The sequence below is a fragment of the Salvelinus alpinus genome, chromosome 37 (assembly GCF_045679555.1).
Source record: "Salvelinus alpinus chromosome 37, SLU_Salpinus.1, whole genome shotgun sequence".
NCBI lineage: Eukaryota > Metazoa > Chordata > Actinopteri > Salmoniformes > Salmonidae > Salvelinus > Salvelinus alpinus.
Window position 1 is genome coordinate 18,211,391 of NC_092122.1, and position 26,228 is coordinate 18,237,618.

Here is a 26,228-nt window from a genome sequence, read left to right on the forward strand (position 1 = left end):
TCTGTCTGTCTGTGTGTGTATTTGTTAGTGTGATTGAGTCTCTCTCTGTCTGTCTGTGTGTCTGTTTGTTAGTGTGATTGAGTCTCTATCTGTCTGTGTGTGTGTTTGTTAGTGTGATTGAGTCTCTCTCTGTCTGTCTGTCTGTGTGTGTTTGTTAGTGTGATTGAGTCTCTCTCTGTCTGTGTGTGTCTGTCTGTGTGTGTGTTTGTGAGTGTGTCTATAGAAGTGAAGGTGATTAATGTAACATATTTCTTCCTTCGTTTAATGTTTTTCCAGATTTTTATTTTATTTATATTATTGACTGTATAAGGAATTCACAACTTAACATATTCTTAACAAAATGTAAGCATTCCAAAATTGCTTTGGCATTTCTGAAATATGTAAGATGACTGCAAAAAGATTGACCCATTGAGTACAAAATGGAATTTCACATTTGAGACAGTGATCAAGAATTCAGTGAAAAACAGACAATTAAATAAATTACCTAAATGTGAAAGAGCAAACAGTTGCATGTTTGTGTGGAATAGTATGTGTCTAAAGTTAGCTCAACATATTCATATTCACAGAGAACTTGAAAATAAAATAATTTGCATTTAATTTGGTTTCAAGTCTGATATCATCAATTCAAGTTATTCTGTCAGAGAGGAGCAATATAAAGTGTTTAAAAAGTATTATTTTGGTATTCACAACAGAGGATCTTCCATTCAAAGAAATAGAATAGGGACAATGAGTCATCAGAAGATTCAACATGCCTTAAATACATACTGTTTATAAACAATATTCCTCGTATCTTGCCCCAATCACATTGTCATAGTAAATTATTGTATTTTTTAGAGTTTTGGAAAAACACAATTTCAAGGTTTTCTACCACTTTCAGGCCAATGTGTGCTGTATTGAAACAGCACACTCGGACAGTTGCATTAAGCACTTGTGACTATAGGACTAACATAAGGCACAACTAGTGGTCAAAAGACAGTAGTGCAGTCCAATCACACTATCTACAGATTGTCAGGTGACCTTCACCCAACAAGGTTGAGGTCAATTCCATTCCCATTCTACCAATTCAGGAGACTCAATTCAACAACTGAAAATGGCCCATTATTTTCTATTGACCAATTCATTGCATTAATTCTTAAATTGACCGAGTTTGGTTTGACCCCAACCCTGGCGTCTAATATGTGGTTCTCAACATAAGTATGCAAATGAGTAGTCCACAGATCAAAAATCCATATAGATTAGCATAGTCACTTCCATTCGTTAGTAATCATCTGCCCTTGGATCCGGGAGACTATAGCTAGATGCGATTGGCTGGTGGAAGTGTATTTCTTATATGACGATGGACCTGAGGAGACGGAAGCACACCATAAGGTCTCTGGGTATCGGTGGCTTGACCTCATTGCCATCGAGACGGAGGTAGCGGAGTTTAGGAGCGGTCTCAGTGACATAGCCCTCCAGAGCATCAGCCGACACAGGGCAGATATCAGATCCATTCACACCTGCAATTGCAAATACACCATCTTAGCAAAACAGTCCTACAACTCATCAAAGACATTTTCCACAGATTATAATAATACAATTATCTGGATTTTAAACCAATCATCAGTTAACCATCCAGTCAGTCAGTCAATGTATCAATGAAACTAGAACCGTGTCAGAAACGTACTCTTAATCTGGTTGTGGTCCAGGTGGAGGTGTTCCAGGCCTGAGGGGATCATAGGAACCTGAGTTAGCTGGTTATGGGACAACTGCAGGTCCAGGATGCTGGACATGTTGAACACGTTCTTGGGCAGCCCGCCGTTTACCAGCTTGTTGCGGTTGAGCCTGAGGAAGGCCACCTTGGGTAGACCCTTGAAGTAGTCAGCTGGGATCTTCTCAATGGCGTTGTTGTCCAGGAAGAGCTGGGTGATGGTGATGGGGAGGCCCAGGGGCATGGTGGTAAGCTGGTTCTTGGCTAGGTTGATCTGGACCAGGTTGCTCAGGCCCTTCAGGCTCACCTCGGTCACTGCGTCATCCTGGAGCTTGTTCCCCTGCAGTTCCAGCAGTGTCAGCCGATCCAGACCTGAGAACACCCCGGCGGGGATCTTGGAGATGCGGTTGCGGGAGAGGCGCAGCTGCTCCAGGCTGGAGGGCAGGTTGGCTGGGACGGAGCTCAACAGGTTGTCATCCATGTAGAGGTGGACCAGGCGGGGTATGGCGGCCAGGGCACCCTCCTCCATGCCCTCGCTGGTGATGCGGTTGCGGTTGAGGTTGATCCAGCGCAGCTGCGTGGCGTTGCGGAAAGCATCTGTTGACAGTACGTCGATGAGGTTGTTCTGCAGGTACAGATACCAGGTGTGTGGGGGGATGGTGGGGATGCGCTTCAGAGCCTTGTTGTCGCAGTAGACGGCGTTGGGGAAGCTGGGCGGGCAGCGGCACTCTTTGGGACAGGCCTGTAACTGGGCCATATAGTCTTCGTAGGACATGTCCGGGCTCTGGGCCAGAGCGGGACCGACCAGAAGCAGGACGGAGGAAAGGGCCAGGAGAAGCGTCATCTTAACACTCAGCCTGGGGTAGAGGAGAGAGAAAACACATGAGATGAGACTGACTCTTATGCAAAACACAGACACAGATACAGGCACAGACACAAACCCTGAAGACAAGATTAAGAACATGGTTGAACAAACACACCGACCCAAATACACAGATGATGATCTCTGTATGTTCCAAGATAACTCAACATGGACCGGCTTGAGAACTAGGTGTTAGCACTTCATTGTGACCTATCCTGTTTTTTTATAGGCGAGTCTCGTTTCCTCTCACCTTATTTTAGATGAAGTGCTTTCAAGTACAGATAAGCTTATTTGGACATGGTGCATTAAGTGTGCAAGTGTTCATCAAGCTGCCTTAAGTTCATTCACATGTAAACAACAATGATTCCAGGTGTCTCATTAATTTAGTCCCTTATTGAAAAAACTGCCAGGCCTTCCATCAATGACTAGCCCAAACTAGCCGTAGCTTGCGTCAAATCTCCTGCATTGACGCAAGGTCATTAGCATTCGAGTTTACATGAAGTTAATGAGCGTTGGCACATCATGTGGTCAGGCCAGCTGTCCACTGGGTCCATGGGAGATTATAAGCTTTCTTAAGGACAGGATGCACTGCCAGGTCAACTAATGGCCTTACGCGAATACTTCTGATTGGATGCTAATCTGTAAAATCGGCACATGCAGGAGGCAGTTGAGGTTGGCCTGAGGTTGGGTGCTCCTTTAGGAGTAAAACACAGAGCAAACCAAATCCATCTGACTCTGTTGTGGATGAAGCACAATCTGTTACACCTGACATTGGTAATGAATTAAAATACCCACCAACACACCTAGCCGTGTAATGCCATATCAGCATTTATACATACAGTATACAGATGTGTATTAAAGCAGTTACATTCTCCACGCAATCATGACAGAGAAAGTGGAATTAACCTACATAGAAGAGAACAAACATGGAGAAAAGAGGAACTGGGGATGATAGCGAGACAGAGACAAAGAGATTGACAGAGGCAGACAATAAACCAGAGGCTTCTAAACTCTGCAATAGGACATCCACCCATCCTGTCCCAGAATGCTTGATTCCTCTCAACTATCATCTGGTGCTGGTTTAAATTCTTGGTGTGTGCTCCACACGTTGGTCTGGAACTCATTTTCAACAGGCCTGGTTATGCCATGGCTGGGCCCACTTCAAAGACGTGGCCCGCTCACCTGGTTCTGGGGCCCCTGGCACCTCGTATCTCACTGTACGGGGCCAAAGATCTATGGAACACCATGTGTCCATGCCTCTAACCTTAGAGACCAACTGTTGGGTTAAACTTTCCACCTGACCATAATTATAGCTGCTTGTATGTAGTTTGGCCAAGGTCAGGAAAAGTGACTTTCCTGTTAAACAAACTGCCTTAAAGACCATAACTGGAATCTCTCCAGAGCCTCACTCGTTCAAAGCCTCAAAGCCATTCACAAGCTCTGGCTTTTCAGTGCAAGATTGCCTACAGGATAGTACAAATGAATGCAGAAAATCACCAAATAAAGGTCCAGCCACTCAATGTGCCTCAACTGTCACCTCCCAAAACTGAACTCACATTGTCTTTGTGACCATTAGTTTGCAAGCAAAGTCCCATCTATACCTACTTTTCCTCAAACTGGAAACCCAATTTAATCGTCCCCTAGAACCACACATACCTTTGAGTTCAAGAGATTTTCCAAAGTCTGTCTTTGCGCCCTGTTTCTGCCTTGCTCAAGAAATGTGGTAGCAACTGCAGTCCCAAACTCAGAGAAACACCGCTCACCTCCCCTGTATTTGTACCATCGGTGTCTTCATTCAGTTGGTGGGAACCCTTCATTGACAGTCACACTGTAGTTCCTCTCGGCCAATCAGAGGCCTGTAATCAGAGGTCATAATCCATGCGGTGACTTTTTCCCTGTTAAGCCTGCGGCGGTGTGGTAGCTGAGGCCTTGAGACTTGGCCCACTTCAAAATCAGGCTAATACGGGCCTATACTCACTATGACACCACCCTAACCCTTCTGTCCACTCCCCGTTCTCCCACAGTTGGCACCATCTCTCTGTTTATGTCCTTCAGGTAAATGTCTTGCTGAGATCTCTAATGTTCTTAGCGCTAATCAGGCAGCGATGTCTGAATGGAACAACTCAACTCTGTTTGAAACAAACAAATCTACGTCTAATCTATTTTTCTGTGCAGAATGGTGCAATAGCAATCCATGTGTTCCTCATAATAGTGACTTGGCCATAAAAACCCAGGAGAAATATGGTCACAGTGTCTCCTTGTGTTGGCATGATAAGGGATATGCTGATGGCCCTCTTTTGGGCCAACTCACGGCAATAGGATTATCCTACTCACACCGTATGGCTTTGACAATGTCTTTCAGTCCTTGGTGTTCTTTTGGTGTTCTTGGTGTTCTCTGAATTGGAATTCAGAGAACTGCAAACAAATTATACACTGTGGGAACAAATTGGCTTTTGCTAATGATTCAGATTTGTTTAAATCCTTTCTGATGCGGACCCACCCAACAATCTTCTAGCACAATCGGACACAATCAGACTCTGACCTTAAAAGACATCAAACCCAGTACAATTAAGTACACATCGGTCTGTCCAGACATGAGACTTAATGGGGTGGGGTTAGAGTGAAAATAAGGGGATTTAAAAGGTGTAGACTGGGCTGGCAAAGTGTTCTCAAGTTAGCATTGGGGTTGGGCTAGCTAGTTAAGTTGGGGTGGGTAGGTCATTTTGTTTTGCTCATTCTCATTTCCTTTGAAGCTGCCATAGGCCCACCTAATACCTTGGGATAATCCCATCTGATTGGCTTGTCCAGGTTGGAGCTAGCCTTGATCCAAGATGTGCCGCGAGAGACCAATAGGGATCGTCTCGTGTCTGGCAAGCTGCTAGCGCACAATACAGTCACTCCTCAACACAATGCGAGAGGTGGAAACACTCTAACCCATTAGAGAATTTAGCTACCTTAAATCCCGAACACATTTAAACTGACTACACTTCAAAGGTCAAAGCGTAAAACGCAAGGTAAACGAATGAACAGTGACTGTGCGTCAATCAGGGTGCCTATCGCCTCACAGGTTCTTTTACCTCAATGGGAACAGACACCATGTTGCTCTCACTCAAAAATAGAAAACTCCTAAAAAGACTTAGCTGTTTTCAAAACCTGGAAGTTGCAAATCAGTGATGCATATTGTTTACGTCGTGTCCACTTATAACGAAAATATGTGAGTTTCTGGTTCGGCATATACAGCATCTCATCTGACATGCTCTCAGATAACGGTCTACAGTTTGTTTGACCTCCATCTCCATCACAAAACACCTTGCTGTTGAAAAGACACCCTCGGCATGCGCCCACCACTCTATAGTGGTATCAGTCTAGCAGAGCTGGTATATCAATAAAGATGGAGAAAGGTGTGGTCATTGCCAGAGCAAGTGCTCCACACCTACACATCATCCCCAGCTTCCAATTGGCTCATTCATCCCCCCTCCTCTCCCCTGTAACAATTCCCCAGGTCGTTGCTGTACATGAGCATGTGTTCTCAGTCAACTTACATTATTAAATAAGGGTTACATTTAATTACAAAAATCATCTGTTTCTCTTTATAGGCACTTACACATCAGTTGTAACTATATTATACAACTGGTCATGAGAAATGTGCATGAAATCGACACACAATAACAATTAATGAAGTGTTCTGCACTGCAAACCAACTACAGTAACTTGGCAATACTTCAGTCATGTTTTTACCTTGTCTTGATGGAAATCAGATGTCTCTAATCAAATGAAAGATTAGACTGCAGATAAGCACCACAAGGGAATCCACCAATTAGGATTTTCATTAGTGTAACTACATTACTATTGATTTCATGGCAAAGCGACAACCAAGTTTTCATAATCTCACTGTATTAACTTGTGACTCAGGGCTTCTCACTGTGTTGCAAAATGGAACAAAACAGGATTGAAAACAAATGTTGGCCACTTTCCTGTTTGACAATCTGAAAGGAAACATGTGAAGGAGTATGATAATGTGAATTTCCTGGAAGAGGTTTCCAGTCAAAGCCAGCTATGTTAATTAGTTAAAGGACTGTGTTTGAACGGGCTTCAGTTGGGTTCAGTTCTACTTGATGACTGCGCTGAAATGAAATGGACTTCTCTCCAGCATTGATCAGAGGACATTCAGCTCAGTTACAGCTGTGTTAAACAAGCCCTGTGTCTACATAAGACTACACGGCTCTGGAAAGCAGAACAATGTCTGGCATTGGAATATCAAACATGATGCAGTTTTTATCTCTGCAGATTTTCCAATAGTATCTATGGATATTTACAAGAGACTGATTATGGAATAAACTCTTCCACTTGAAAAGAACAGAATATGCTCTCAATTTACCACCTGCTTTTGACCTGACAAAGTTCAGTGCTGGATTGAACCGTTGCCAGTAAAAGGTGGTAAATTGGGAGCATATTCATTATGCAGGCCTCTGTGCTTTTCAAGTTGAATTCTTTAGTCCAGCACCTACGTTTTTAAGGATGTGTTTCTATAAACTCTTCCACTGCTATCATAATCAATCTGTTACTGCATTATTTCTTTCCACTAACAAACTTCAAAACATACTTTTCAAGGGAGACATTTAACTAAGAAACAATCTGTGAGTACACTTGTGCCAAAAACCTGTTCTAATTCTAATTGAATGGCACACCCCCTGCAAGACGGCAGCAAACTGCACAAAATACAGCTAGATCTCTTGAACGCATTGTTCGTTTTTGGAATAGAAACTGGCACGCAGCACAAGATCAAAGGTAAAGACCAGAATACTTCTCATATCAATCTCTCCAGATGTAAATAATGCCCCCCAAAAGAAAAGAACCGAAAAGGATGACCCATCCACACCCCTTTTAGCCTTTCACCTCTCTTCAGGAAAAACAATACCTGCTTCTCCAAACGGTGTTTGTTGGTAGTGTATGGCCAGGTGATGCTTGGCTCAGAGGTAGTAGTGGTCGTCTGGTCCTCCAGTACTCTTCTCTGGTGCTGGTCCACAGTGCTCTAACAGTCTCAGTTGCTCCCTGCGACCAAGGAGGAGAGAGAGAGAAAGCCCTATTAGATTCTGTATTGTTTTTAATATTATTTCCTCAAGGCTGTACCTTTGACATCTACTGGTGGAGCAGAGAGAGGGTGTGTGTGTGAGGTTGGTGGGGTAAGAGTGGGGGTATGGTTGAGGGTTGAGGGTGGGGGTGTGTGTGAGGGTGGGTGGGGGGTACGGGTGAGGGTGGGGGTGTGTGTGTGGGTGGGTGAGGGTGGGGGTGTGTGTGAGGGTGGGGTGTACGGGTGAGGATGGAGGTATGGGTTTGTGGGGATTGTCTTTTCGGGAGTGTTCATTGGCTACTTTTCACCAGCCCAGCATACAGCAGGTTTTTAAAGGACCAAAGAGTTTGCTTTGTGTTTTAGTTTTAATTTTTGTCATGGAAACAATATGGTGATATTGGTATTGTCCCGGCCCTAGCTGGAACGTCGGCCTGTACCCCATCATCATCGCCATAGCAATGCACATGACCTCTTCATAGATTATGTTTATCATAGTGTCAGTCCAGGACTGAGTGGAGCTTAGGAATCGTTCAGGCATCTTGATAACCAAGAATGTAATGCTACTGAGTGCTGACACTCACAGGCACTTAGTGACACAAACAGAGCAACATGCATGCACACACACAAAGAACATTGACAGGGTTAACACTGCAGCACTCTACCTCTCTCTCTACTCTCCCTCTTCATCCCTTCAGGCCCTCTGTTTATGTATTCTGTTCTCTCTCTCTCTCTCTCTCGCTCTCGCTCTCTCTCTCTCTCTCTCTCTCTCTCTCTCTCTCTCTCTCTCTCTCTCTCTCTCTCTCTCTCTCTCTCTCGCGCTCTCTCTCTCGCGCTCTCTCTCTCTCTCTCTGTTTGTGATAAACAGGGCAGGCCCAGGGAGGACAGGAGCAGAGCGGGGACATCTGGACCCAACATCTGGATCCTGCTCTCTGTGGAGAGAGAGAGGGAGAACAAAAAGGGGAGATGGAGAATTGAGGGATATGGGAAACAGAGTAGGAAGTAGGGAGAAAACTTTTCTGACCAAAATGTATTTTCATTGTTGGATATAAGAATATAAAAACACCAGGAAATCAGTTATTTTAATTTAGGAAATCTCTTCCCAAGTATTCTCATGCATAGTACAGAGACACACAGATTGTATACAAATGTAAGCAATATTTAAAATTATTTTGCTTTAGTCAAATATTATATCTGTTTGGGCTTCTTGCAATCAATTTGCAGTCTACAAATGATTTGTAATTATATTCCAGCCCCTCGACCATCCGCTCAAGAAAGAAATCGTCCCATAGCTGAATCTAGTTGATGATCCCAGGAATTGACTTTTCAGACAAAGAAAATAGAGAAAGGAGGGAGGGAGAGAGGGGAGACAAAAACATTTACCAGAGGAGGAAAGAAAGAGCAGAGTGAGAACAGCTGGAGAAGGTGCCTAGGATGGGCCTTTGAGCCGAACGTCCTGGCCAGGCAGCTGATTAAACTTTCATGAAACATTTCCAAAGGCAGGGAAGAGGAAGTGCGGGCCATGACTTTATGAAGGGCTTTATTGTCTAGACACGGCAGCAAGAGCTCCAAGCTATTCTCCAACGGAGGAATGGTGAGGAGGAAGAGGAGAATATTATATTGGATTTGGGATCAGTAAGAATGGTTGTGCAAGAACACAGTAAGACGTGAGCAATATTGTAAAGACTAATATGATACATGTCATCTAGGTAATTTAGGGGTTTTATAAATCCTGCCGCCCATGCTTCAATTGGTTCAAATTTCTGTAGGACGTCATTTGAGGTAGGTCTCTTGTTTAGGTCAAAGAATATCCAGGAATATTCTAGAGTGACTAGACATATAGAAGCACCGGCAGAGTAGCACTCAGCCTAGAGTGAAAGAAAACCACTGTGTCAAATATAATATAGCCCTCTCAATGATATTATTTGGGCAAGAGGAGGAATTGCAAGGTGTGATTGACTATAACAGCGGGATCTTATTACGAGTAACAGGCTGGAAAAATGGAGCGTCTGGCAACCCGTTCAGTGATACTCGCTAAAGACGTTAAGCTAATTAGCTGACCTGGAGCCTGTAGAAAGTGTCTGCTCTAATTAGGCATGCACGAGTTAGCCGACACCACTGATCCCAGCACAGATCCCATCCCAAATACGACTTTACATAGGCAGCATGCTAGCAGTTCACTCCTACTACACATTAAAACAGAAATGTCTTCCATATAAAACCACACAAGAAAACCAACAGATGCATATTTCCACGTGAGGGAGTAAATGTTTAAAAGTATCCCTCCCGCAACACCGGCACTTTTGTGATTTCTCAGCCTCAGCGTTTGAACTGGAAGAATTGGTTCACCAAATGAGTCCAACGTTCCTCACTCTGGACGGTATATTTTTTCTGTGGACTGTCTGCGCCAGGAATTTGCCATGTCTGGTCTTTGAAAAAGATGAGGAGTGTATGGGATTACAGCTTGGTACAATGTGAGAAACGCATTAGTCCACTGGTTCTGCTCATTCATCAGCTCTTCCCTGAAATCCCCTCTCCCTATCCCAAATGGACTCCCCCAGTCCCACCCACCCTGGACACTTCAGAGAGGATGTCAACATCTGCAAAACCATCTGTAAAAACAACCAGTGCCTACGTGTACACCTGTTGGAACACGTAGGCACTGGCTTATGTGTTTATGTCATTCTGATGGAAAATCACCACTGGGCCATACTTTAGTTATGATCCTGTGTTGGAGGTGGTGCACACTGCACAAATGACTCTCAAAGCACTGAGTGTTCTGGCACAAAATGGCCGCCAAACATCACCCAAGTGGCTGCTTGACCTGTTGGGCGTTACTTACTGTTGCAGGCATCCTTCTGTCAAATCACCATGTAAGGAACACCAAAAACCTGTTTACCACACATCATCACATCAAAGCTAACCGTGTGGATAGTTACAGCTACCTCAACTGAGCATTTCAGCTCTGGTTTCCAGTCAAACCCTGCAACCCCTGCAGCCCTCCAGGACCATAGGATCTACATACCTACATGCCTGCACTGGCACTACACCCAACCACCCTCCCTCCCTCCCTCCCTCCCACCCATCCACCAAACCCACCCACCCAAGGAGAATATGGAACAGATCAGAATGTTCAACTTGATATTCATGTGCAGAGACACAGCATGACACTGGGAGAAAACCCATTTCCTGCAGGAAGAGAGTTGCCAACCATTGTGGTGCAGGCCCAAACACAACACATTAACCCCTAAAACACAAACCACTCAGGAAAGCTTAAAGTAAGAAGCAACATACATGTGTCACGTGTAGGGCCTGGGGGGTAAGAGACTAGATAGATCTCTTTCTTCTTGTCACGTGTTTTGTGTATGTTGTCATACTGCAGACACATTTACTGTCTGTTTCCTCAGGAAATGTAGTCATTAAAAAAAATCTTCTGCTGAATTTACGACTGAGTATTATAGGTTTAAAACAAACATTTACCACACATGAGTATTGGAAATGTAGTTTATTCAAATGTATGTTATGTTCTCACAGTAAATTCACCAGCGATTACTGAGTCAAAAGCCATAATGAAAATAAATCTGGATATACTCTGCTCAAATAGCACATGACATTCCACCAACGTTGCCACAACAGAGCAAGATAAAGTTAGCGTCACAACAAATTGTTGTTATTCTGATAAAGCTATGCAGGCAAAAGCACGCATCAAACATGGCAAACAAGGTAACCATGAATGGACAAAAAGTTAAAATGCTAGCTTTTATTATCATACAGAGTTACCATGAGATGCATGCAAGCAATGCAAATGTTCTATAAATGTCAGCATAACAACGGTGATCTGCAATGAATGGGCGATTGACTCTTATTTAACTGCATAATAACTCATTAAAAAAACAGTAAATTACTTCAGCAGAGCTATTCAGTGTCAAGCCTTTTAATCTTGTCGATAAGGATTATTAATAACTTTCCCCCCAACATTCATACAGAAAGATGGGTAATATGCCACAGCTTTTGGCATGACATATGAGTTTTAATTTGGTTCCAAAAGAGTTCCACTGTTCAATATTTCCCCAGTAGACATTACACCAGAGTACACAACACAGCTCTCTTAGATACTTTTATTCCTTACCTGCAGGTCTTTTGCACAGCAATATGATTCTGGGAGTGTACTGACTAAATACAAGAAACCTTTCAAAAACATCATGACAAACATACAATAGAGGAATGGGCAATGCATTTATTTGCAAGTGAGATTTATTCCCATATTCCTCAATGTACTTGTCTGAAAACAAGTACTACTTTTGGAATGTTTGAAGTGTGTGAGCTGCTTTTTCATTAAAAGCACTTCATTCAGGAATCACTATGTTCCTATATTGTCTCTTTTGCACAATAAAAGGCACCTGTTGTTTGAAACAAGTACAGACAAGTACAGTGCAAGTGCTTTTTACGAGGCACCATTACATTATATTGTGGCCGATTGTTTGATTTGCCGCAAATTTGAGTAAAACTATTGGTACAGGGCCAGCCATTTGCTACGGACAAAATACCCTATGGTTGTCATGAGAATACCATGATGCACTGCAAAATAAAAGGTCTCTCCGGGGTTTCTAACCTTTGTTGGTTTGTTATTTCATAGTCTGTGTTTACAGAAAGGACTACCGATGAGTTGACAGAGGTGACCTCGATTTCGCCGGTAGGGGGAAGGATACGTATTTAGGGTTGTTGCAAACACTGTCGCTTCGGGTTCATTATCCACACTAGCATTCCACTTAGAATAAAGAAACATATTGGGCATATACTCTGAGTAGTATGCTATTGTAGAAATTGGAATATAACCACATTGTGCCTATTGGGGTTTGAAGGATTAGTTTAGGGTAGGTCGTGGTGCCGGGGGAGGGTCACAGAGGGAGACTTGCGGATGAGGGGAGGGTCCTTAGTCGAAGATGATGTCGGAGGCCTGGCGCAGGCAGTTGGAGGAGTCATGGGGTAGGTCGGCATGTGTGATGTTGTTCCCATCCAGACGCAGGTGCTTCAGTCTGGAGTAGTTCAGAGGGCCAGAGAACTTGCAAATATTCTCCAGGTTGAACTCTGGAAGGGAGGGAAGGGGTTTGGTGAACTGACTCATACATGATTCAACATTTCCTACTGTATGTACACATCCTACACCGATTGCCTGACACTTGCTGGAGGCAGACTTGAGGATGGATATGACTGATTTAGATTTATTTGTAATTGCAATGTCGAAATAGAGAAAGAGAACGGAAATAGAATGTTGAAAGAGAGAAAAGAGAATAGAGAAAATAGAGAGAAGAGAAAGAGAGCAGAGAAAAGAGAATGAGAGAAAAGAGGAAATACAAAGAAAATCACTCACTGTTGATTTCGTTGACCTGCAGATAGAGATGCTCCAGCTGTTCGTTGATCTCAGGGATGGACTGCAGCTTGTTGTAGGACAGATCCAGCTCGATCAGGCTCGTCACATTGAACACGCCCGCCGGAATCCCTGCATCCGTCATCTGATTGTAGGCCAACCTCAGGTACGCCAGCTTGGGCAGCTCTTTGAGGTCCCCGGCTGCGATGCTGCTGATGTCATTGTGATCGCCATAGAAGACCTCCAGCGAACTGGACATGCCTGAGGGCAGCTTCTTCAGCTTGTTGTTGGTCAAGTCTATGGCCACCAGCTTGTTGAGGCCCTTGAAGACCCCGTTAAGAGCTTTAGAGGTCAGCTCGTTGTTCTGGAGGTGGACCGAGGTCAGGTTCTGCATGCCGGCCAGACTCCCTGCGGGGAACTTGGACAGCTGGTTGTTCATCATCTTCAGCTCGTCCAAGGACATGGAGGGAGGGATCACAGCTTCCGTCAGTTTGTTGAAGCTGAACAAGATCTTATGAAGTCCGGTCAGCTTGTCGATGGTTCCCTTGGCGACCTTGTCATTGGTGATCTGGTTATGGTCCAAGACCAGCCAACGGAGTTCAGCCGTGACGTTGTCGAAGACCCCAGCCTTGATCTCCTCGATCAGGTTGTTCTGCAGGTACAGGTACTTGATGCCTGAAGGCACAATGGGCACAAACTTAAGGTTGCGGGAGTCACAGTACATGGCAGTGGGGAAGTTGATGGGGCACTCGCATTCCTGGGCACAGTTGGCGCTGGACGGGCCGTGCTGGGAAGCCGGCTGGTAGTCGTAGTCATCGTACTGACCCACGGTCAGGCTGACCAGCACGGCAAAGATGGGGACACGGAGGGGAAACATAACTGTACTTGGGAGAGGAAAACAGACAGAGGGAGAAAGGGAGACAAAGAAAAAAACGTAAAGTGAAACGGGGAGAAAGTCAGCAAAAGTTTGTCTACCACATCTTGAACATTTCATACATAGTCTTACCTACTATTATCCTGAGAGGTACTTTGATTTTAAAATCTACAGAGAACAAACTCTATTTGAACAGTTAAATACATGACATTTCGATTGCATGATAGACGACATAAACTGGTTAAGAATGGACTTGTTACAGATTCCAAGTTAGAAACATTCATCTCAGGCTACTAGGGTTCCCCGAGAGAGAAAAAACATCTATTGAAAAAGCTCAATTGACCAAAACTATTCATGAATCACCCTAAAGCAGCAATCTGGTAATACCAGTGAACTGCAAATCTCTTTAAAAAAAGAGGCAGATCCCTACTGTAAATACTCAGAACTATCTATGAATCAACAATGCAGGTTTTTCAGTGAACACACACTAAATAATATCAACAAATAAAGGCAATAAATATCATCATAACATATTGACACTTTTAAGATGATTTAACTCAATGTGTTGATTTAAAGTAATCACATGATAATAGCGTACTGCAAATGCAAACACATTAATGCCTTTGACTAACAAGACGTTGACTAACAATACTGTGCATCAATACAGTGTATTCATTTTATAAATGCATTCATGTCATGGTGCAATATAAGAACAACACATTGTCCAACGCAACATGAAAAACATCAGATAACTTCGAAGGACAAAAATCTCTCCACTCCTTTCCCTTGTCAAGTGACAACTAGTTAACCCTGTACCACACACAATCCTCCCCCAGAGTTTAGCTGGGTCTGGGATAGCTATTAATCCCAGCATGGAAAGACCAAATACCTAGGGACAACCGAGCAGGAACCCTTCAGGAAATGACAAGAGTCCATTCCTCTTACCTTTCTCTCCTCTCTCTCTCTCCCTCTGCGTGTGGGATGGAAGGTCAGCAGGTAAGAAGACTGTGGTTGCTCAAAAGCCAGATGTCTCTGGAGAGAGGGAGGAGAACGAGGGAGAAAGGGAGAGGGAGGGGGAGATAAAGAGAGTGAGAGAAAGAGAGAGCGAGGGAAAGGGGTGGGAAAGCTTCTGCTTCTTCAGATGACTGTGGTCCCAGATTGACAGAAGGCAGCTGCCCAAACTGAAGTCACACTGTAGTATACAAAGACGATGGCATCAACATGAGTTTTTAAGGCATGGAATCTGAGAATTATGGGCTCTGCCTAACCAGTCACAGGTGCACCAGTGCAGTCTGGGATACGAGGTCCGCCTCGTGCGTGAATGAGGATGCGAAGCCTCCCAAAGGACACATGGCATCATATATATCTGTCATTTTTCCTCCCTCTCCACCAAACAACCACCTCCCTTTCTTCCTGTCCCCTACTAACAAAAAAGCGAAGTGGATACAAGTTAAAACAAAAGGTTCCTGGAATGGTAAAGAAAGTGTGTGGAAAAAATCTGTCTGCAGCCAGAGCCAGCTGCCAATTATTATGCTGCAGCATGAAACCTTAAATAGGGTCTCGGAAAAAGTGACGAGGTCTTAGTGGACCAGAAAAGGATTATAAAACAGCCTATGCTGAAAAAAACAACAACAACAAAAAACCTATCCCAAATTGACCCCTAGCCCCTAACCTAACGTAGCAGGTGTAAGAAGACTCCTGAGTCCCCACATCCATTTTTCAGGGGAAACGGAAGTTAGGTTGAAAATACCGTATTCCTGAAAACCGTAAACATCCGCTTTCTTCCGAGCCCGTGGAGAGTGCCTAGCCCCTAATCCCTAACCTAATTTGCCTCTTCATGGTAAACACATGCTACCATAATAGAGGAAAGTAAGGTGAGGCAGACGTGAGTCCAATGAATTCCATATGTCCCCAGCAGAGGAGGCTGGTGGAAGGAGATATGGGAGGACGGGCTCATTGAACCCGTATCAAACACATCAAAAATATAGAAACCACATGTTTGACTCTGTTCAATTCATTCCATTCCAGCCATTACAATGAGCCCGTCCTCCTATAACTCCTCCCGCCAACCTCCTCTGATCCCCACTGTAAATCACTCAAGTGCTGTCAGAACCCCTCCTTCTCCTCCTCCCTCCATTTATCTTCACACACTTCAAAGTGCTCTTCATCTCCTTCCATATCAAACTATCCATCTGCAGACTGCACTGCATCTACAGTACACGTTTCAAGACAATGGCTCTTCTAGAAGATTTTGTTGAAATTGCTGAAGAAGACTGACATTGTAATGGTTTCCTAATTTCACCTTTCTTTGTTTATGTTCAATTCTTGTGTCACTGCAGGGCTGTCGTCTGGATTCAATTGGTCACAGTCCCATGTCTGTCTCCATGCACATGTCTTTCAGTCGTCACTAGTTACCACAGCCACAAAATCATAAACCCCACCCATTTCTAAAGAACATCTTCTTAAAATGTGATTTTAAACCAAACCTTAACCACACTGATAACCTTATGCCTAACCCTAACCTTAAATTAAGACCAAATAAGTAATTTTTGTTTTCAAATATTTTTACGATATAGCCAATTTTGACTTTGTGGCTGTGGTTACTAGTGGAAACCATAGCTGTGTTCGGATATACCCATACTAACATACTGTATACTACATACTTCATGAGTATATACTACACACTATATACTATTAGTTCATTTTAGTATACTATAAACGAACACTATGCTTTCAGTTGAGCGTACTAGCTCTTCGCCTGTCTACCGGAAGTTGATGCTGTTGCCATGAAACCTCTTGTTAGCTAGTTAGCATAACAAATGACTAGTTAGACATTTTACAACTTCGGGTGTGTTCTTAAATTCAATGTCGAGTGCCAGAGTGCGCTTGTAAATTCAGAGCGTTGTCAGATTGTCCGTTTGTAAATTCAGAGCGTTTCGCTCTCTGGCAACAATTTAATTACGCTTTTTTTGCCGACGTTGACTTGACACCGGTCATTTTCAACGGGTGTTTTGCCAACGCTTACTGACACCGGCCATTTTCAAAGGGGTGTTGAGTGCTCGTAAATTCATTATTCTACATTCTGGTACACTCAGACGACAGTGCTCTGAAATCGGAGTAGATAGCCAGACCGAATATACGAAAGCACCCGAACGTCCATTGAGAACGCACAACGACTATACCATTTAGCTAAGCTAAGATTGACTGGAATAATCAAGTCAACAAACGCTGGGTAGTTAGATAGCCTATAGTTAATATACTGGCAAGTTTGACATACCAGTACATACTGCTGTAATGATATGCTATGTGGTTCGTAAGGATAGCGTAGCTAACAAATTGTCAGTCAACATAACGTGTAAGGTAACTTATTTGAAAAGTCATTACTTTATTTCATTGCTCAAACTTTTCTTAACATTTGTCATAATTAGTTTAAAGCAATGAATTTGTATCCGCTCTCGTTGTACTTCAGCTGCATATTTTCCGTCATTTTCTTCAAATCTGAAAACGATGTGAAGCCGCGCCCATTTCCTGAATATTTGCATTATGGGCCGTAAAGTACGGAAATAGTGTCCTCTGCCTGTATACTTCATATTTTGGCGATATCCGGGAACTTTTGGCATACTAACTATATCCATACTATGACCAATAAGCATACTATATACTCAATTCACGTCACAAATAGTACGGTTAGTGAGGTTAGTATAGGTATTCTGACACAGCTCATGCCTTTCTGGCGGCCATCTTAGATTGAAAAGACATCCAGCATTGGACTGCAGAGATGATTTGAGGAGGAGCATGTGTGTACTTCTTCTTTGACCGTTTCCAAAGGAACCACTGTGGACTACAGCTGTGTAGCCTATCGCTACAAAAACCCATGATTCATTTAACAATGAACATGCTTCTTACTCACACCCTGGTTTTCTTGGAAACAAAACAACTGTGGGCTACTGGGAAGCTTGTGGCTACAAAAACCTATGATTAATTTGACAATGAACATTCGTCCTACTCACACCTAACCGAATTGCTCAAGATTCTCAACTTGCCAAATTGCAGTAGCTTCCAGAGACTTCTGATAAGACTAGCATCCTTGAGAGCTTTGACCATATGTACTGCTATCCAACCGTTTTAAAAAGCCATGTCCTTGCTTGCTTCTGTGTTCACCTCCATCCTTCTTGTCTTCAGATCATTTTCTTCTTCATGTCCCACATGGTCGTCCCAAACTAAAGCAACTGTCCCTCGATTTCTCCTCCATCTCACCATCCATCTAGTTGAAGGCCTAGGTCATGGTTATAAGTGGAAACATGACCGAATACAAAACAGTGTAGTTATTCCCTCCGCAAGGCAATCAAACAAGCAAAGCATCAGTATAGAGGCAAATTGGAGTCGCAATTCAAACACAAGAGGTATGTGGCAGGGTCTACAGACAATCACGGATCACAAAAAGAAAACCAGCCCCGTTGCGGACATTGACGTCTTGCTCCCAGACAAATTAAACAACTTCTTGGCGCGCTTTGAGGACAATACAGTGCCACCGACACGGCCCACTACCATAGACCCTGGGCTCTCCTTCTCCATGGCAGACGTGAGTAAAACATTTAAACGTGTTAACCCTCGCAAGGCTGCCGGCCCAGACGGCATCCCTAGCCGTGTCCTCAAAGCATGCGCAGACCAGCAGGCTGGTGTGTTTACAGACATATTCAATCAATCCCTATCCCAGTCTGCTGTCCCCACATGCTTCAAGATGGCCACCATTGTTTCTGTTCCCAAGAAAGCTAAGGTAACTGAACTAAATGACTATCGCCCCGTAGCACTTACTTCTGTCATCATGAAGTGCTTTGAGAGACTAGTCAAGGATCATATCACCTCCACCCTACCTGTCACCCTAGACCCACTCCAATTTGCTTACCGCCCCAATAGGTCCACAGATGATGCAATTGCCATCACACTGCACACTGCCCTATCCCATCTGGACAAGAGGAATACCTATGTAAGAATGCTGTTCATTGACTACAGCTCAGCATTCAACACCATAGTACCCTCCAAACTCGTCATTAAGCTTGAGACCATGGGTCTAGACCCCGCCCTGTGCAACTGGGCCCTGGACTTTGACGGGCCTCCTCCAGTTGGTGAAGGTAGGAAACAACATCTCCACTCCGCTGATCCTCAACACTGGGGCCCTACAAGGGTGCTTTCTCAGTCCTCTCCTGTACTCCCTATTCACCCATGACTGCGTGGTCATGCACACCTCAAACTCAATCATCAAGTTTGCGGACGACACTACAGTAGTAGGCTTGATTACCAACAATGACGAGACGGCCTACAGGGAGAAGGTGAGGGCGCTCGGAGTGTGGTGTCAGGAAAATAACCTCTCACTCAACGTCAACAAAACAAAGGAGATGAACGTGGACTTCAGGAAACAGCAGGGGGAGCACCCCCCTATCCACATCGACGGGACAGTAGCGGAGAAGGTGGAAAGTTAAGTTCCTCAGCGTACACATCACGGACAAACTGAAATGGTCCACCCACACAGACAGCGTGGTGAAGAAGGCGCAATAGCTCTTCTTCAACCTCAGGAGGCTGAAGAAATTTGGCTTGTCATCTAAATTCCTCACAAACTTTTACAGATGCCCAATCGAGAGCATCCTGTCGGGCTGTATCACCGCCTGGTACGGCAACTGCACCGCCCTCAACCGCAAGACTCTCCAGAGGGTAATGCGGTCTGCACAACGCATCACCGCCCTCCAGGACACCTACAGCACCCGATGTCACAGGAAGGCCAAAAATATCATGAAGGACAACAACCACCCAAGCCACTGCCTGTTCACCCAGCTATCATCCAGAAGGCGAGGTTAGTACAGGTGCATCAAAGCTGGGACCGAGAGATTGAAAATCATCTTCTATCTCAAGGCCATCAAACTGTTAAACAGCCATCACTAACATAGAGAGGCTGCTGCCAACATACTGACTCAAATCACTGACCACTTCAATAAATGGATTTAATAAAAGTATCACAATCACTTTAAATAATGCCACTTTATATAATGTTTACATATCCTACGTTACTCATCCCATATGTACAGTGGGGCAAAAAAGTATTTAGTCAGCCACCAATTGTGCAAGTTCTCCCACTTAAAAAGATGAGAGAGGCCTGTAATTTTCATCATAGGTACACTTCAACTATGACAGACAAAATGAGAAAAAAAAGTCCAGGAAATCACATTGTAGGATTTTTCATGAATTTATTTGCTAATTATGGTGGAAAATAAGTATTTGGTCAATAACAAAAGTTTCTCAATACTTTGTTATTTACCCTTTGTTGGCAATGACAGAGGTCAAACATTTTCTGTAAGTCTTCACAAGGTTTTCACACACTGTTGCTGGTATTTTGGCCCATTCCTCCATGCAGATCTCCTCTAGAGCAGTGATGTTTTGGGGCTGTTGCTGGGCAACACGGACTTTCAACTCCCTCCAAAGATTTTCTATGGGGTTGAGATCTGGAGACTTGCTAGGCCACTCCAGGACCTTGAGATGCTTCTTATGAAGCCACTCCTTTGTTGCCCGGGCGGTGTGTTTGGGATCATTGTCATAGTGAAAGACCCATCCACGTTTCATCTTCAATGCCCTTGCTGATGGAAGGAGGTTTTCACTCAAAATCTCACGATACATGGCCCCATTCATTCTTTCCTTTACACGTATCAGTCGTCCTGGTCCCTTTGCAGAAAAACAGCCCCAAAGCATGATGTTTACACCCCCATGCTTCACAGTAGGTATGGTGTTCTTTGGATGCATCTCAGCATTCTTTGTCCTCTAAACACGACGAGTTGGGTTTTTACCAAAAAGTTATATTTTGGTTTCATCTGACCATATGACATTCTCCCAATCTTCTTCTGGATCATCCAAATGCTCTCTAGCAAACTTCAGACGGGCCTGGACATGTACTGGCTTAAGCAGGGGGACACATCTGGCACTGCAGGATTTGAGTCCCTGGCGGCGTAGTGTGTTACTGATGGTAGGCTTTGTTACTTTGGTCCCAGCTCTCTGCAGGTCATTCACTAGGTCCCCCCGTGTGGTTCTGGGATTTTTGCTCACCGTTCTTGTGATAATTTTGACCCCACGGGGTGAGATCTTGCGTGGAGCCCCAGATCGAGGGAGATTATCAGTGGTCTTGTATGTCTTCCATTTCATAATAATTGCTCCCACATTTGATTTCTTCAAACCAAGCTGCTTACCTATTGCAGATTCAGTCTTCCCAGCCTGGTGCAGGTCTACAATTTTGTTTCTGGTGTCCTTTGACAGCTCTTTGGTCTTGGCCATAGTGGAGTTTGGAGTGTGACTGTTTGAGGTTGTGGACAGGTGTCTTTTATACTGATAACAAGTTCAAACAGGTGCCATTAATACAGGTAACGAGTGGAGGACAGAGGAGCCTCTTAAAGAAGAAGTTACAAGTCTGTGAGAGCCAGAAATCTTGCTTGTTTGTAAGTGACCAAATACTTATTTTCCACCATAATTAGCAAATAAATTCATGAAAAATTCTACAATGTGATTTCCTGGACTTTTTTTTCTCATTTTGTCTGTCATAGTTGAAGTGTACCTATGATGGAAATTACAGGCCTCTCTCATCTTTTTAAGTGGGAGAACTTGCACAATTGGTGGCTGACTAAATACTTTTTTGCCCCACTGTATATACTGTATTTTATACCATCTATTGCATCTTGCTTATGCCGTTTGGCCATCGCTCATCCATATATTTATATGTACATATCATCCCTTTACATTTGTTTGTATAAGGTAGTCGTGGTGAATTTGTTAGATTACTAAGGCTACACTCGCATTAACATCTGCTAACCATGTGTATGTGATCAATGCAATTTCATTTGATTTGATGATACTGTAGTGAATTTAGTGGTGTGCTGACCTTAGAAGCAAGGGAAAGTTACACGGTTAGCTGGAAGGTTAGGATTAAACCAATGGAAAGAGATAATTCCTCATTGAATGCACGCCTGTTGCAGGTCTAAGTGATGCAGAATGTTTATTTTGGAATGAGCATCAATTTTGGCAGCTTTGATTCTAACTCTGACACATTCTGTAGTAGACATGAATACCAGTTCAGACATCTGAATCCATGTCCTCCACCCTGCACTAGTGGTGGCCTTTACACATGACTTTTACATGTTGATCTGGTCTCCTAATTAGACAGTCACCTCTACCACCTCCTCTCTGCATCTTGCTACTGCTATTTTAGTAACCGGAGACAGACCCCCTAAAGAGGTGGTGCTGTTTTTTCTCACTACGCTATTAGCATGATTAATTAGGGGTCAAGAATGTATTACCTGTTAACGATCAGTAAACACTGTCATTAGATATACTGATCTACTTTGGGGCTGAGTGTTTAAATGTGTTACGTTTATCCAAATACGTTCCCTTAGCTGACAACATTCAAAGGGGGCATTCTGGCATTGTACAAGACAATGTCACGTCCTGACCTTAGTATTCTTTGTTTTCTTTATTATTTTGGTTAGGTCAGGGTGTGACGAGGGTGGTATGTGTGTTTTTGTCTTGTCTAGGGTTTTTTGTATATCTAGGTGTGTGTGTCTAGTCTAGACATACAGTATGTAGGTCTATGGTGGCCTAGATTGGTTCCCAATCAGAGGCAGCTGTTGATCGTTGTTTCTGATTGGGGATCCTATTTAGGTTGCCATTTTCCAGTTTGGTTTGTGGGTTATTGTCTTTGTGAAGTTGCATGTATGCACTCTTTGTTTATAGCAGTCACGTTCATTTTGTTAGTTTGTTTAGTGTTCTTTGTGTTTATTCGTCGTTCATTAAAAGTATGTGTTCACATCACGCTTTGGTCTCCTCACTACAACGATCGTGACAGACAATTTATTGTTTCAATCATCTCTCGAAGGCAAAACATTGACAAAAGGTGGAAAATATACTGTTATGAATCCCCCAGAAAACAGTCCCACTGGTTGAATCAATGTTGTTTCCAGGTCATTTCAATGAAATTACGTTGAACCAACATTTTATTAACATTTTTGCCCAGTGGGATGTTTCTTAGTGCTTTCCATTGTCCTGTCCTGTCCTTGTGGGTTGGTTTACCACCTCATCATCACCCTGTACAGAGTGTTTATGTCTTGAAGATGATGTGTTCACGTTTCAGTCCTGTTATTGCTGCACGTTCCTTTGGAAAGACTCCCACCCCTATTCAAACCCTCATAAGTTTGGAAAACAGATATTCTTCCCAGTCACCTTGCTTCCTCTGTTCGCTTTGATGACGTCAACCCTGATGCTCTCACATCCTCTCCACGTCTCAGAACTGAGCCAATGGTTTGAAAATGATGGGTCTTGGCTCTAAGGACTTTTCCCCCCATTTATATTTCAGTAACATTGTCTTTCCTTTTCTGGTGTAAATACTGGCCAAGTTCTAAGTCTCTAACGGATGGCACTGAAACGTTATGTCATCAAAAGCTGTTTCGGTACAGAATACAACCTCGGTTTCACTCCCATTTTCTTCCCAAACCAGTAACCCACAGTTCTTCCCAATGAACTATTACAATATATGTCAACAAGTCAAACGATGGCTGTTTCATTGATGGAAAAATTGGAAGTATCTTTTTGCTTTCTCAGCAACTTCTTAATTACATCTATACATTTAGATGAACTGCAAGACTCTGCTCCAACACAATGAAATAGGTATTTATACCATTTGGTATTAAGCCAGCTTATTTAGCCAGCTTATTGAGCTAAATCCCTCTATTTCTGTAGGTTTATTGATGTCTAGCCATTAGGTACAGCATATGGTTTCAATTAACCATTTAAACATGTATACAGAACATTATGTCAGCTCAGTTAAAAAATGCATCACAACTTTATACAGCCAATCCAGAAATAACAAACTCCATTCTGTTCTGTTTATTAGAATGCTCAAATTCTCCAGACATTCCATATGTAACACTTCCATTCTGTTCTGTTTATTAGAATGCTCAAATTCTCCAGACATTCCATATGTAACACTTCCATTCTGTTCTGTTTATTAGAATGCTCAAATTCTCCAGACATTCCATATGTAACACTTCCATTCTGTTCTGTTTATTAGAATGCTCAAATTCTCCAGACATTCCATATGTAACACTTCCATTCTGTTCTGTTTATTAGAATGTTCAAATTCTCCAGACGTTCCATATGTAACACTTCCATTCTGTTCTGTTTATTAGAATGTTCAAATTCTCCAGATGTTCCATATGTAACACTTCCATTCTGTTCTGTTTATTAGAATGTTCAAATTCTCCAGACGTTCCATATGTAACACTTCCATTCTGTTCTGTTTATTAGAATGTTCAAATTCTCCAGATGTTCCATATGTAACACTTCCATTCTGTTCTGTTTATTAGAATGCTCAAATTCTCCAGATGTTCCATATGTAACACTTCCATTCTGTTCTGTTTATTAGAATGCTCAAATTCTCCAGACGTTCCATATGTAACACTTCCATTCTGTTCTGTTTATTAGAATGTTCAAATTCTCCAGACGTTCCATATGTAACACTTCCATTCTGTTCTGTTTATTAGAATGTTCAAATTCTCCAGATGTTCCATATGTAACACTTCCATTCTGTTCTGTTTATTAGAATGTTCAAATTCTCCAGACGTTCCATATGTAACACTTCCATTCTGTTCTGTTTATTAGAATGTTCAAATTCTCCAGATGTTCCATATGTAACACTTCCATTCTGTTCTGTTTATTAGAATGCTCAAATTCTCCAGATGTTCCATATGTAACACTTCCATTCTGTTCTGTTTATTAGAATGTTCAAATTCTCCAGACGTTCCATATTTAACACTTCCATATGTGAATGTAGCACACACGCACACTCTCGCACACGCGCACAGACACACACACAAAATGATATGTCCACTACAGGAAATACACTGGTACGTTCCTGGGAAACCAACAGCTTGTTAACCAGGTCATGATTATAATAACGATCTCATGCTAAACCATACTATCATTGGATGACACAAATACACACACACACACACACACACACACACACACACACACACACACACACACACACACACACACACACACACACACACACACACACACACACACACACACACACACACACACACACACACACACACACACACACACACACACACACTTTTTGTTCGCATTCTGTGTTTAATTTGTCTTTTAACAGACTGTCTCATCCCTGGCCAGATCAGCCCATCCCCTCATCCTGGCACTCACACGCTGCATGAGGTACTACATGTGCAGCAGGACCATTGACCAGCGCTGACCGAAGCATTAAAAGGGCAACCAATAGATCCACTTAATGTAAGATGGACTAAGCTGGTTAAGCCCATTTATACAACACACACACTTGAGTATCCGCACAAACACAGACACACACGCACAGAGCATTTGGTTTCTTGGATTTCAAATCAAAATCACATTTTATTTGTCAAGCTTCAGGTGTCGACTAACATGAAATGCAGAGTTAAAGATAAAGATAAATGAGATAAAATATAAATAGTAACACAGGGAATAAATACAGTGAATAATGAATAACAACAACCAGTAAAAATACATGGCTGTATACAGAGAGTACCAGTAACGTGTGAATTATGGGCGGCCAGGGGGGGCTCCGCTCCCCTGAATGAGATGTTAGCTCCCCTAAATGCAACAACATTTGAACTTTGGGGGGGTTCTCTAAATAATTTAGCAGTAAATATGAAAATCTTCAACTCAAACAACCCTACCTCTCTGTCATTTAAACCATTTATTTATATGTGGCAGTACTCTTTATGCATAGATTTTCCTTTGTACTTCCTAATTTTTGCCATTTGTCTGCCATGCGTCCCTGATTAAAAATAGCCTTTATTCCAGTGCATTAGTTTTATCTGTTGATTTATCATTGTTTGTTTTTGTCAGTCAGTTGTTTAGAGCGCTCATTGTTTTGTTTTTCAGGCGCGCGTGGGTACTGGTCTTCTCCGTGCCGTCCGGGGCCAGAAGTACCAGACCATTTATACAGTTTTATTACTTTCTATCAATATTTGTTTTCTTTTCTGGATCAGCTGATGATGATTGACAATACCACTAGACAACTATCCTACAGCTAGACACCAATGCGCATCCAATCCCTCCAACAAGTATATGTTAATGACAGTAGGCTTGTAGTTGACTCTTTGGGTTAGAAGCATTACATTTTGCAATGGCATAGTCCTACATTATTGTGGATTTGTGTGCCCATGACAACTGTTTTCACAGAGAAACATCATTAAATGTTACGTAGGCATAGTTAGACTTACAGTGCATTTTCCAAGATCTCCAAGATCCATGATTCATACAGGGTTTAAGTTA

At 42.9% G+C, this 26,228-nt stretch overlaps 2 protein-coding genes across 5 annotated transcripts; both read right to left on the reverse strand.

The window, feature by feature from the left end:
• Positions 1-578: 578 nt before the first annotated feature.
• LOC139565659 (keratocan-like) lies at positions 579-7,715 on the reverse strand. The gene is made up of 3 exons (XM_071386141.1): positions 7,468-7,715; positions 1,664-2,544; positions 579-1,496 (listed from the first exon to the last, which is right to left on the reverse strand). The coding sequence occupies exons 2-3, from the start codon at positions 2,529-2,531 to the stop codon at positions 1,327-1,329; spliced, it is 1,038 nt and encodes a 345-aa protein (XP_071242242.1). The 5' UTR covers positions 2,532-2,544; positions 7,468-7,715; the 3' UTR covers positions 579-1,326.
• A 3,392-nt stretch (positions 7,716-11,107) lies between these two features.
• On the reverse strand, positions 11,108-15,279 carry LOC139565658 (lumican-like). Of its 4 annotated transcripts, none has more exons than XM_071386138.1 (3): positions 14,805-15,279; positions 12,989-13,864; positions 11,108-12,705 (listed from the first exon to the last, which is right to left on the reverse strand). In XM_071386138.1, the coding sequence occupies exons 2-3, from the start codon at positions 13,860-13,862 to the stop codon at positions 12,551-12,553; spliced, it is 1,029 nt and encodes a 342-aa protein (XP_071242239.1). In that variant the 5' UTR covers positions 13,863-13,864; positions 14,805-15,279; the 3' UTR covers positions 11,108-12,550. The 4 variants fall into 4 exon arrangements, with proteins under 4 accessions (XP_071242239.1, XP_071242238.1, XP_071242237.1 ...); XM_071386137.1 differs by having other exon boundaries at positions 12,989-13,869; XM_071386136.1 differs by having other exon boundaries at positions 12,989-13,869; positions 14,749-15,276.
• Positions 15,280-26,228: the final 10,949 nt, after the last annotated feature.

Bases quoted from the DNA above. Each gene is read 5' to 3' on its own strand.
- LOC139565659 (XM_071386141.1), bottom strand. From the start codon at position 2,531: ATGACGCTTCTCCTGGCCCTTTCCTCCGTCCTGCTTCTGGTCGGTCCC. The intron at 1,497-1,663 runs GTACGTTTCTGA...TTGCAATTGCAG, and splicing joins GGACCACAACCAGATTAAGA to GTGTGAATGGATCTGATATC.
- LOC139565658 (XM_071386136.1), bottom strand. From the start codon at position 14,795: ATGGACTCTTGTCATTTCCTGAAGGGTTCCTGCTCGGTTGTCCCTAG. The intron at 13,870-14,748 runs GTATTTGGTCTT...TCCTCTCCCAAG, and splicing joins TCCTGCTCGGTTGTCCCTAG to TACAGTTATGTTTCCCCTCC. The intron at 12,706-12,988 runs GTGAGTGATTTT...CCTCCCTTCCAG, and splicing joins GCAGGTCAACGAAATCAACA to AGTTCAACCTGGAGAATATT.